We start from the raw sequence: 13343 nt of genomic DNA on the forward strand, positions 1-13343 counted from the left end.
ACTTTTAAAGGCTGTCAAGGAAAGAAGTATGGATTTAGTTTCTCCAACACTCAACGAGAAGACAAAAACCACTGGGTTTAAGCTTTACAGAGATCTCCAAACTAAGGGCTGCTCCAATGGTGGGTTCCGGATCCCATTGCAACTGGCATGGTGCAACGGGGCCCGTTGTCCCCCACATGCATGCATACATCCTTACCTCCGTGACGCGTCCATGATGCCTCTGTGATGATCCAGCTGCTCAGCAGAGCATCACACAGGCACCGTATGCTCTGTGCTCATGTGCGGACACGCTGAAGAGCTCAAATACAGGTAAGGAGCTCGGGCGGGTGAGTGGGCCCTCCACAGCACCATACTGGAATGGTACTCAGTGGTCCTGGCAGGCAATGGTACAACCATACTGGGGCGTACCACCTGCAAACCACCACTGGGCTGCTCCATCACGGAAGGTTTTCAAACAAGGGTTGGAGAGCAGTGGTGAAATTCAAATTTTTTTACTACTGGTTCTGTGAGTGTTGCTTGGTGCTGGAGTCCTGTGACTGAGTGGGTGTGGCCAACATGATGTCACTCATGGTCATGCCCACTCAGTCACATGCCCACCACCACCAAGCCACGCCCACAGAAACCGATAGGAAAAATGTGTGTATGAGTCCATTCAAAGCAGAGCTGCTGCTCCCTTTATGGTCCTTCCCCTGCCCCCCTCCCTTTCTTAATGGGACAGGCTGCAGCAGCTCTGCTGTGAATGGATGAAGAAATGTTTGGACTGTCTCTGTGCATTTAACGTTGAATTCTGTGTCAGAGGCAATCTGAACGTTTCCCCCTCCATTCACAGCAGAGCTGCTGCTCCCTTTATGGTCCCGCACCCCCTCCTTCCCTGGGTCTACCTTAAAGGAACAGGCTGCAGCACCTCTGCTGTGAACGGAGGGAGAAACATTCAGATTGGGTGGGCAGGTTGAGCGTTCGGAAGAGGTGAGCGGTGATAGTGTGACCAAGTGGATGTGGGCAGGGCCACCAAGGATTTTTGCCACTGGTTTGAAGAACCGATGCCAGTCGTCCCCACCGGTTCAGCTGAACCAGGCCGAACCGGGAGGATTTCACCCCTGTTGGAGAGCCATATGTGTGGGATGGTCTGAGGAACACCGCCAAGGACATAAGGTTGGAATAGATGACCACCAAGATCCCTTCCAAAGTTACAATTTTATGAGCGATTATAAGTATTTGGATAAATGTTTGAAGTGGATAAAAGTACAGCATGAAATGCAGTATTGACCAAGATGAAATTTAACTATAAGATTCAATGGTGTTACCATTAGAAACGTAAACCTTATGTTTCAGTCAAGCTGACTAGCACGAGGATGCTGAATGGAAGTTTTATCTTTGCCAAACGTCCCACTGGGGCAATACTAAATTTTAAGATGATTGGGGTCAAATTGGATTGTTTTGTAGGTTCAAGGCCTAACTAGATACTCTTATTCTATAGAGGGAGTTTAGCAATAGCACTTAGACTTATTACCGCTTTATAGTGCTTTACAGCCCTCTCTAAAGCGGTTTACAGAGCCAGCCTATGGTCCCCAACTTTACCCACCTCGGAAGGATGGAAGGCTGAGTCAACCTTCAGCCTAGTGAAAATGGAACCCCTGGCTGTGGGCAGAGTTAGCCTGCAATGCTGCATTCTGATCTGGGAAGGAAAGAAGGGAGGGCAATAGCACTTAGACTGATATACCGCTTCACAGTGCTTTACAGCCCTTTCTAAGCTGTTTATAGAATCAGCCTCTTGCCCCAAAAATCTGGGTCCTCATTTTACCCACCTCGGAAGGATGGAAGGCTGAGTCAACCTTCAGCCTAGTTGAGATTCGATTTGAGCCTGGCGAGATTTGAACTGCCAAATTGCAGGCAGCCGGCAGTCAGCAGAAGTAGCCTGCAGTACTGCACTCTAACCACTGTGCCACCTTGGCTCATATAACCACTTAATTTCCCCTTTGCTACCTTATTTTCTAAGAAAAATAAAACAGAGAAGGACTAGAGAGATCTCTTGCAATGAAACTTAAAATCAGTTCAACAGAAACTTAAAATTAAAAATGACAAGACTTCACCAAAAAGGACTTCTATAGAATCCTCTTTTGTAAGATGCAACCAACAATGCTTACCAGGGCATTTATACAGTTTGCGTGCCTGGGCAATATCTCCTTTACTCAGCCGGGTTCTCTGTCCAATCGAGGGCTGCATCCCATTCACATTATATTTGGGAAGAATGGTGTCCAGGAAGATCCCCCTGAAAAGACACAAAGGAGAACATTCTCAGCTTTGAGCTGGCTTGCACAGACATAACCAAAAACCTTAGTTCATAAAGTAATTGGTGACTGGGAGCCTGGGAAAAAAGAGATTGGCCATTTTACAGAAGAGAAAGTAACTGTGATGATAGCTGTCACAAACTTAAGCTTGCTTTTTTACTTATCCCTTTTTCCAGAGAATCCGTATCCTTTGAACTGGTGTGAGTTTAGACTGGAAAGTTATTCATGGTTTGCTTTAGAGAAACCCCACATGAGCTTTGGACACTATTTAACAAAATGAAATTCAATGGTGAAAAGAGTAAGGTTCTACATTTAGGCAAGAAAAATGAAATGCACAGGTACAATATACATGGTACCTGGCTCATTAGTAGTAACTGGGAGAGGGATCTTGGAGTCCTAGTGGACAACCATTTAAATATGAGCCAGCAGTGTGCAGCAGCTGCCAAAAAACCCCACACAGTTCTAGCCTGCATAAACAGAGGGATAGAATCAAGATCACGTGAAGTGTTAATACCACTTTATAAGGCCTTGGTAAGGCCACACGTGGAATACTGCATTCAGTTTTGGTTGCCACGATGTAAAAAAAGATGTGCAGACTCTAGAAAGAGTGCAGAGAAGAGCAACAAAGATGATTAGGACAATGGAGGTTAAAACATATGATGAACAGTTGCAAGAATTGTGTATGTCTAGTTTAATGAAAAAAAGGACTAGGGGAGACATGATAGCAGTCTTCCAATATCTCAGGGGATGCCACAAAGAAGAGTGAGTCAATCTATTCTCCAAAGCACCTGAGGGCAGGACAAGAAGCAATGGGTGGAAACTAATCAAGGAGAGAAGCAATCTAGAACTGAGGAGAAATTTCCTGACAGTTAGAACAATTAACTGACAGTGGAACAACTTGCCTCCAGAAGTTGTGAATGTTCCAACGCTGGATGTTTTTAAGAAGATGTTGGATAATCATTTATCTGAAGTGGTATAGGGTTTTCTGCCTAAGCAGGGGGTTGGACTAGAAGATCTCTGAGGTCCCTTTCAACACTGTTATTCTATTTTCTTGTTATTATTCCTCTATAGGCATTAACATTGATGGAAGGTGGAGTTATATCAAACTTTTACTCTCAGGGATTTCCAAAGGATTTTGAAATAAGAAAGCTAAAGAATGCTTAAGGAAATATAAAGATTTTAGCCCAAGTATTTCTGGTTATGTACAAGTTGTCTTGAAACTGGAACAATTACCCCCCAAAATCCTAGTATGTAGGCCATCATGTCCAATATCTTTCTAATGACCTGCTTTCTGTCTAGATTGACTCTGATGGGTTTCATTCATTATTATTGTCTCTCCGAGTGGCAAGAGGAACAGAAATTTTGTCAATCACAGAAATATTAGTAGATCCTTTACTTATAGATTATAGAGCACTCGGATTTGCAATTGCGTTATTAGCAGGGCATCAAATCTTTTATATTGCTGTGATTGCCACTTTTCCATAGATGGAGATGGGAGCTGAAATGGAAACTAACAGAAAAGATGGATGGTGGGACCATCATTAGCTATTTCAGGAGTGGATCAATTCCAAGTTGGGTGCATCAAAATGTTGTGGGCATCCCTGACTTAGGTCTTGATTCCTCCTCTTGGCCACATCGCACTCACTTCATTCCTTCTCCCAAGTTTCCATGTAATTCTTAAACCTCTTGCCCTTATGAAGGATTCCAACTTGGCTGCAAGAACATAGGATGAGTTACTAAAAATAGACATGGGTGCCCTTGTAATTAGAAAAGCACAAGGGCGTAAATCCAGGAACTTCACCACAGGAAAGGAATTGCCCACGCGAAACCTTGCAAGCAGTAGTTCTAAAGTAGTTCCAGACTCATTTGACCTCACAGGACTAGCTGGTTTAATCCAAGAAGATCTGGTTATGCACAAGTTGACTTGAAATCGGAACAATTTTTCTTTCCCTTGCAACCTGTAGCTTCTGGATGGACTATTTCCTATTGATATTGATTACCTACTCTGCTTTTTTGAAGTCAAGGAGACTACTAACCTTCTGTTCCTATGTATAGGCAATCCTTGCTTAAAAAACACTTTTGGGACTTCATACTCCATTGTGGAGGGTTGTAACCATTAAACGAGACTCATGTGACCACAACAGAGCTACGATCTCTCACAGTTAAGCAAATCTCCTGTGGTTGTTAAGCACATTTAGTCTCATACTGTGAATGGTGGTAACACTGCGCCACATCTACACAATGCACTGGGCTCTGACTTGAAGGCTTAGGAGACTGAAAATATGTAGAAAAAGGAGGCGAAACATCCAATCAAAAGCACACATTCTCCAAGGAATGGAAGGTTAAAGCTTTCTATTTCATAAGCCAACGTGAAAAACATTTTGCTTCTTCTGCCTCCTAGTTGGATTTCTCTATTAAAATTGTGCTTATGCTTGACACTTTTGGCAGTCTGAATCAGAATGTTTGTTGCCGAATTGCCTGGATTCTTTGGTTGGGCCAACTCAATATGGGACAATTTAACACAGTATTCATCGTTTCATTGAGTTACTTTTATTATTGGTGGCCACGTGTTTGTTTTTTTATTGTAACACATATATTTCTAAATTGACTTTCTTTATTTTATTCTTACTGGCTATGGTTCCATTGAACTTAATGGAACTTTTGTATTTTTTTTTATTGTCCTGCGGCTAACTGGCCATGGCAAGGTTTAAGGTTTTTTAAGGTTTTATTGGGATTTATATGCCGCCCTTTTCCCTGAGGGGACTCAGGGCGGCTTACAACCACAGGGGAGGGGGGTGCAAGGTCAAAAACAAAACAATATGTGCACAAAGAAAAAATAATAAAACACAACTTTCATTCAGCGATCAAACACTCGGGCGGGTAATTGGAAACCTATCCCCAGGCCTGCTGGGAGAGCCAGATCTTGAGGGCTGCGCGGAAGGTCTGGATAGTGGTGAGGGTACGGATCTCCATGGGGAGCTCGTTCCACAGGGTCGGGGCGGCAACAGAAAAGGCTCTCCTCCGTGTGGTCGCCAGTCGACATTGACTGGCAGATGGAATTCGGAGGAGGCCCAGTCTGTGCGATCTAATTGGTCGATTTAGGGAGGTAATCGGCAGAAGGCGGTCTCTCAAGTACCCAGACCCGCTACCATGGAGTGCTTTAAAGATGGTCATCAGTATCCTGAAGCGCACCCGGAGACCAACAGGCAGCCAATGCAGCTCGCGGAGGACAGGTGTAACGTGGGCGAACCGCGGTGCAAGTTGTCCAATGGCAAGTTGGCTGTGATGAGTTGGCCATGGTGAGTTCCATCTTTTGTCCTAGTCCCTATCTTGCAAACCTAAAGATCCACAGTTGTTTTTCCCAACTTACTCCACAAAAACTGCATACGCTCTGCATATGCTGAACAAAAAAATATTTCAATTTCTACCCTCAAAACGACACTATAGGGCATTGCACACTAGAACCACTAGACACAAGGACTGTTCCCCCCTCGTCCCATCCCTCTGCTAAACAACTAATTCCAACAACATTGTCAAAATGTTTACTAAGACTGCATTACTAGTCCTCTTCTCATCCTTCCTATTACCTATTTCCTTTTCTACTTATGACTATAACTTTGTTGCCTGTATCTTTACTATTTATATTTTTTATTTAGTGTCCTAGTATGATTTATGTTGATTGCTTATTTAGTATCCTATGACTATCATTAAGTGTTGTAGCTCATAATTCATGATGAATGTATTTATGATGACTATGATAATGATTTAATCACTTATATCTTTTGTGCACGCTGAGAGCTTATGTACTGAAGACAAATTCCTTGTGTGTCTAATCACACTTCTATACTTTGAATTATATAATTTTGCTGAATTTGCAGGTGACATTTTTATCAACCAGAATCCATCTTCTTGATCGTGGCGACATTAACACACTCCGTTTCTTTACAACAGGTCAGACAGTGGGAGTCTCAACAATCAGTATCAGGCTGACGTTGTTCTTCTGGAAAGATCAAACTAGAAAGTAGAGGGTTTTTTTTTTTTTTTTTTGAGAAATCCTGGATTTCTTACTATGTGAAGTCAACCATTTTGAAAGTTGTGACAATTTTCTCCTAGAGCTAAAATAGTACAGAACTCCTCAAGAAATTTACCTGAGTAAAGGATAATTTGAATCACAACAGAAGCCATTAGTGGTGGAAAAACTAACAGCTGCTGGTATCAACCTTTGTGTTGAGAACAATTAGGAACAAAGGGAAAGCTGTGATAATAGCAGTAATTTCCTACATATGTCTTTACTGAAGCACTTAATAGATGCCTGAACCTTTTCCGAAATCTCTCTTATAGACCTGCAGTAAATATGACCCCTGGTAAAGTTGGGACTAGAGATTTGCAGATTCCTTCTCTTAAGCGGCCAAAAGAAAAAAAATGGGTCAGCTGGTCTAGAGACTAAAGAGTCAAAGCTTAAAGATTTAGTTTGCAGAAACAGCAGGGGAAGGTTTAGGCTATAATTTCATGGAACTTAAAATTGTGAAAAATAATGCAAGGAAATACATAAAAAAAACAACCTTTAACACAGAAACAGTGTTGTGATTAGCAATAATATAAAAGCATAAATCATTGTCTAGTTTTGTATGAGGGTGAGGAGCAGGGGTGGTATTCATTTATCTTCCCTACCGGTTCGCAAATGTGAGCATTATGCTTGCACACGCCCCATCTGTCCATGTGCTCAAACCTCTGCGCATGCGCTTTGGCTAAAAAAGATGCCTAAGTGGGATGCAATAGAGCCGGGGAGGGGGAGGGGGCACTCGCGATTTCTGCTACTGGTTCAGGTGAACTGGTCCAAATACCAGTAGAATACCAGCTCTGGTAGGGAGTGACATGAAATGGGAGTAGAACAGGACCAAAGATGGATACCTCATGCTAGACTGGCCTGAGGAAATGGATAGAAATTAGGAAGAAAAAGGAAGCTTCAAAGAAATAAGATGAGGTGAGATGAGGTGAGGTAGGATAGGATAGGACAGGGGTCGGCAAACTGCAGATTGTTAGCCGCCCTGAGTCTCTCGGGAATAGGGCGGCATACAAATTAAATAAAACCTTAAACACTCAAAGAGCCATTTGGACCCGTTTCCCACAGAAAAGAAAACACCGGGAGCCACAAAGGTCCTAACCGGAAGCCCCCTGTTCAATTCTGGAGCTGACCGGAAGTTCAGTTTCCCCACCATAGAGTCTCCTTCTAGCATGGCCTACTTTTTCCTCTACCTGTCATAACCGAAAGCCCTATCAATTGTGGAGACAACTGGAAAACCCTCCCCTTGCCATAGAGTTTTCTCCTGGCGCACTGTGCTTCTCTCCCCCGCCCCACCAAAAGCTCCTCTCAAAATTGTGGCACCGACCAGTGACAGAGCCACAGCAGAGGGAGGAAAGAGCCACATATAGCTCAAGGGCCACAGTTTGCTGACCCCTGGGATAGCATGAAGTAAGGTAAGACAGGATAGGACAAGATGAAATAAGATCAGATAATTTTTGTTGTTACTTTTTTCTGTGAACACACTGGCACTTATTAAAAAATGAAATTGAGGGTAAGCTAACACAATTAAGGAAAAGAAAGAAACTGAATATTTTTTGACCTGGCGCTTATTTTATCAATGGTTCAATGCTGACAAAAACATAAGCTAGAAACAGGGAAATATATGGCAGGATTAGTGATATGAAGAAGATATGTTAACTTGGTTATACAAACCTTATGAATATTATTAATATTAATATAATTGATACTAGTACAATGAATATTGTTGAATATGCCTTGATTATTTCCTAAATGATTTGTACCCAGGGTTATCTTGGGTACAAATCATTTTAGGAAATAATAGGTATATTCAAAAGTTTCCATTTCAATTAAACTGTGTGTTGTACACTGTTTAATTGAAATGGAAACTTTTGTATGCTATAAAACAAAATAAAAAAACTTATTACAAAAAAATATGAAATTCTGATGCCTGCTCTCAAAAGACAATAAATATATAAACACACACACACACACACACACACACACACACACCTCTCACAGTCCATTTTTAATATATAGCATGAAAAAAGAGTCTTGAAAGTTACCAAGGTTGATACTATATGATATAAAGCTATTACAGCAGAGATTGGTTCCTACCAGTTTGGCCCAGTTCAGCCGAGTAGGTAGTAACTTGGCTGCCCATGCCTCCGAACTGAAGCTATCAGTGGCGGTGTGGGCGGTGCCATCTTGTTTTTTCACTACTGCGCATGCGCTCAAAGCGCATCCCTGAGCGAACCGAAAGTAAAAGAATCTGGAAACACACACACCCCACCCTGTATTACAGATTCCACAAAGTCAAGAATTTGTCTTTTCTGAAAAAAGGCCTCCTGAATCTGATGGGACCGTACAAATTTATTCTTTTTAATGATAACTGTCCAGTTGATTCCTGAAACAGATGTGTTGTTTCATCTCGTCATAGAATAAACTCAGGATATATCTCTGATTTATTATCTATCCTCTGCCCCAAGAATATATAAAACAATGTTTTGCTTGTCTCTTGTAGATGTAGGATCTATGACGACCAACCCATTACCACAGTTTAGCCTAATCAAGGAGCAGTTGAAAAGCGTGGTTTAAAATATAAAAATGGACCTAATAATACTAGAAAAAGGGGAACTTTATAATAGTAATGTGTGATTAAGTTCTAAGGCCTATGAAGGATTTCCAGCAACTAGGTCGAGATTACCACTGAGAAGAAAGAAATGAAGATACATTCCTGAGCGTTGTGTACCTCTTTCTTAACCAATGCATAAAGTCTCCTTACTTAATCAATGGAATCTTTGTCCCAAAGATGCTTTTTCAGGAGGCAACTGGACTTCCTTGTTTTCTATTTTGAAGACATTTTGCTTCTCATCCAAGAAGCTTCTTCAGCTCTGACAGGATAGTGGGTCAACGCTGAAAGAAGCTTCTTGGATGAGAAGTGAAATGTCTTCAAAAGAAAAAAGCAAGAAAGTCCAGTTGCCTCCTGAAAAAGCACCGTTGGGACAACCAGGACCTGGATGACAGAGAATCACTACAGACTTTTAGCTATACAATTTGCGATGGACACCCTTCAAAAGGTGTGGAGTGGATTTCCAGAGGGGAAAAAATGCAGAGTACAGGAACCAGAAGCACCACTTAGGTGACCCTGAGGGCACAGATAAACTTCCAAGTGGCCTCAATGACCCTCTAAAAGGATGCAGATGACCAGCTGTCTGCAAGGAGTATAAATCCTTCCCTTCCATTCAGTCAGAGCTGAAGAAGCTTCTTGGATGAGAAGTGAAACGTCTTCAAAAGAAAAAAGCAAGAAAGTCCAGTTGCCTCCTGAAAAAGCACCTTTGGGACAACCATGACCTGGAGGATAGAGAATCTCTACATACAATGAAATCTTTGTTGTCCACTGTTCCCAATTTACAGTGGAATGAAGAAGAAAGATTATTTAGGCTGTATTCTCTGGTGCCAACAGTTTTGATCCTTGTGCTGTGAATGATTTTTCAGGATTTTTTTCCCTGGCCTGGCATAGTTATTGTTACCCTTTCCTCTATTTGGCAAAGAATCTAAACAAGCAACTCAAACCGATCAGTTGAAGCACTGAAATTCCCTAGAGGTAGAAAGGAAAGTCTGATGAAGGGAGGTTACCTCAACATCACCCAAAATGTTGTGCGTCATCCTGGATAAAACATATTTCTTCTTCCTGCTCTTCTCTAAATAAACTGACTAGCAAACGCAACGATAGCATCTTAGAGAGGTAATGTCATCAGCAAACAGAAACAGGCACGAAAGCTTCCTGTGAAACTTGGAAATCGGAGCCATGAAACAGCTACGTGTCTGTTTGCAAAACTGACAGCTGGGCTTTTAATTTCCTAAGCAAGTTTAAAAACTGCCAGGCTTGTTCTTGGAAGATGCCTCCTAAAACTGGTGGGGTTGAGTAACGCTCTTCAGAGAAACACTGGAAGATCTGGGAACAGAGAGACACATATTCTCTAAACAATGCAACTTGCTGTTGACTCAACTGTCAAAAAAATGGATTTGTGATTAGTGGAAATGGGAAGACAGACAGAGAAAGTGAGGGAGAGGGGAAGGTAATAAATCACTCCATGTCATGATGGCAAATCTCCACGTCCATTTTGCATCTTCAGCTGAAGGTGTTCCAAGGCTGTGGAAGAGGGATAGAGAAGAGAACTTCCAGGGAACCAATGATGGACCTAAGATGGCCCCACAGAGAGCAGATCCAATAATATCCAATTAATATAATCTTTAGGTTAACCAATCCGATTTTCCTCTTTTAGCATTTGTATCTTCAAATTATCCAAATAGTTCAGGTTTCTTATTCAGGTCTATTTTGGGAATAGAATAGAAGAGAAGAGAAGAGAAGAGAAGAGAAGAGAAGAGAAGATGGAATAGAAGAGAAGAGAAGAGAAGAGAAGATGCAATAGAAGAGAAGATGGAATAGAAAATAGAATAGAACAGAATAGAATAGAATAACGAAATTAATAGACTAGAATAGAATAAAAACTTTAGTGTCACTTTAAATGTACACTAATTAGCATACATTAAAATGAAATTCCATTGCATTCAGCTCTCAAAAGATAATTATTATGCATATACTCACATACACACATATATGACACAAAGGAACATCACAGTCTAGTTTGAATGTATACATATACATGGCGGCGGGGGGAAAAAGAATCCTGCGAATTTACAAGATGGATGGCATAAGGAACAATGCTGTTACAGAACTGAGTAGTCCTGTTAGAAATACTTCAACCCCCCCATAGGGGAGCAACAGAAACAGATCATGAATTGGATGTGTGGGATCTCTAACAATACTTTGAGCTTTAAGCACATAGTGCTTGTAAGTAGCATCCTGAATAACGGGAAGCGAGGTTCCTATAATATTCTTGGTTGTCCTCACCACTCTCTGTATGGGCTTTCTATCTGAGGCGCTGCTGTCACCAAACCAAACTGTGATGCAGTTTGTTAAAACGCTCTCAATTGTGCCTCTATAAAAAGTGGCCAGGACAGAAGGAGAAAAATGTGCTCTCCTCATCTGATGCAGGAAATGCAAACAAAATGCAAATGCTTTTTTTGAAAAAGCACCCTTCTGTACATATGTTGCAATACTAAATGATACCAGAGTAGCTCAAAAAGTACCAGAAAAAATTTGTATAATATCAGGATTTAACAGGTTATGGAAGATATTGGCAAAAAGATTTCCTGTAATGATTGGATCCATAACAAGGGAATTCTCAAAACAAAGGGCAGTATTACTTCATTTCACACCATTTCAGCTCAACCACATATATATTATGGCAGTGTTTACATGGTTCCTATGCTTTGGAATAAAGCTTAAATTACCAGGAGTTGCTAAATAGTCTTCAGCAGAGATTACACAACAACAACAACAGCAAGAACGGTTGGTGCCCGAAGGTCATTAATTGCAGTAGCTAAATGAAACGTTGTCTCCCAACCCAGATTCCTGAAAACCAATTGCTAAAACTTGAGTTAGGGAAAGGTTTTCGAATGGAAGGGCATTAAAGAAACGATCTGACAACTGGGTCACAAATTCCTGAACCAGATTCATGTCACTTTGAAAGTTCAATCCCTCCTTGTTACTCAGAGAATGCTGCAACTTCCATTAGACACACCAACTATCTTAGGTGGCTCACTGCCTGGTTCCCAATTCATAGTCTGGAGCAGAGTGTCAAACTCAAGGCCTGGGGGCCAGATCTGGCATGCAGGGTACTTAGATCTGCCCCATGGGGCTGCCCTGAAAGTAGCAGAGAAAGTAGCATGGTGCCTTTGTCAGCGAAAACGTAGCCCTCTTGATCTCTATTTTTGCTGGCAGAGGGTTGCAGGAGGTCATTCCAGCTGAAAACAGAACTCTCGGGAGCCTGTTTTCGTTGGCAGAGTGCTTGGGCAACAGACACCCTCAATACAAAGTGATATCAAACTGGCCACACACACTCTGTCACACACACAGTCCCCCTGAGGTCAAACACAATCCTGATGTGGCCCTCAATGAAATTGAGTTTGACACAGGGGTGAAATCCAGCAGGTTCTGATAGGTTCCGGAGAACCGGTGGTGGAAATTTTGAGTAGTTCAGAGAACCAGCAAATGCCACCTCCGGCTGGCCCTACAGTGGGGAGGAAATGGATATTTTGCAGTATCCTTCCCCTAGAGTGGGGAGGGAATGGATATTTTGCAGTATCCTTCCCCTGGAGTGGGGAGGGAATGGATATTTTGCAGTATCCTTCCCCTGGAGTGGGGAGGGAATGGATATTTTGCAGTATCCTTCCCCTGGAGTGGGGAGGGAATGGAGATTTTGCAGTATCCTTCCCCTGGAGTGGGGAGGGAATGGAGATTTTGCAGTATCCTTCCCCTGGAGTGGGGAGGGAATGGATATTTTGCAGTATCCTTCCCCTGGAGTGGGGAGGGAATGGAGATTTTGCAGTATCCTTCCCCTGGAGTGGGGAGGGAATGGAGATATTACAGTACCCTTCCCCTGGAGTGGGGAGGGAATGGAGATTTTGCAGTATCCTTCCCCCGGAGTGGGGAGGGAATGGAGATTTTGCAGTATCCTTCCCCTGGAGTGGGGAGGGAATGGAGATTTTGCAGTATCCTTCCCCTGGAGTGGGGAGGGAATGGAGATTTTGCAGTATCCTTCCCCTGGAGTGGGGAGGAAATGGATATTTTGCAGTATCCTTCCCCTGGAGTGGGGATGGAATGGAGATATTACAGTATCCTTCCCCTGGAGTGGGGAGGGAAAGGAGATTTTGCAGTATCCTTCCCCTGCCACACCCACCAAGCCACGGCCACAGAACCGGTAGTAAAAAGTTGATTTCACCATTGGTTTGATACGCCTAGTCTGGAGTTTCTGAAAGCTGGTACATCAAAGTGAGCAAAACAGCATGGCTAAATTGTGTCATTAAACTGCATTTGTGCAACAGCGGTTGTAGGTAACTGTAAAGGCAAAGATGCGGAAGACAAGGTAGTTCTCCAGGAAAAG

General features: G+C 42.4%; 1 protein-coding gene across 1 annotated transcript in view; it reads right to left on the bottom strand.

Annotated features, from left to right (window-relative positions):
- Positions 1-13343, bottom strand: part of BMP1 (bone morphogenetic protein 1) — a 194841-nt gene that overhangs the window by 48138 nt on the left and 133360 nt on the right. The window contains exon 7 of the mRNA XM_087706149.1: positions 2145-2269. Within this exon, the coding sequence (XP_087562275.1) occupies positions 2145-2269 (125 nt within the window). The remainder of the gene's footprint in view (positions 1-2144; positions 2270-13343) is intronic.

Source organism: Thamnophis sirtalis, unplaced genomic scaffold, assembly GCF_051295495.1.
Source record: "Thamnophis sirtalis isolate CommonGarterSnake01/CBP01778 unplaced genomic scaffold, rThaSir2_p1.2 scaffold_2, whole genome shotgun sequence".
Lineage (NCBI taxonomy): Eukaryota > Metazoa > Chordata > Lepidosauria > Squamata > Natricidae > Thamnophis > Thamnophis sirtalis.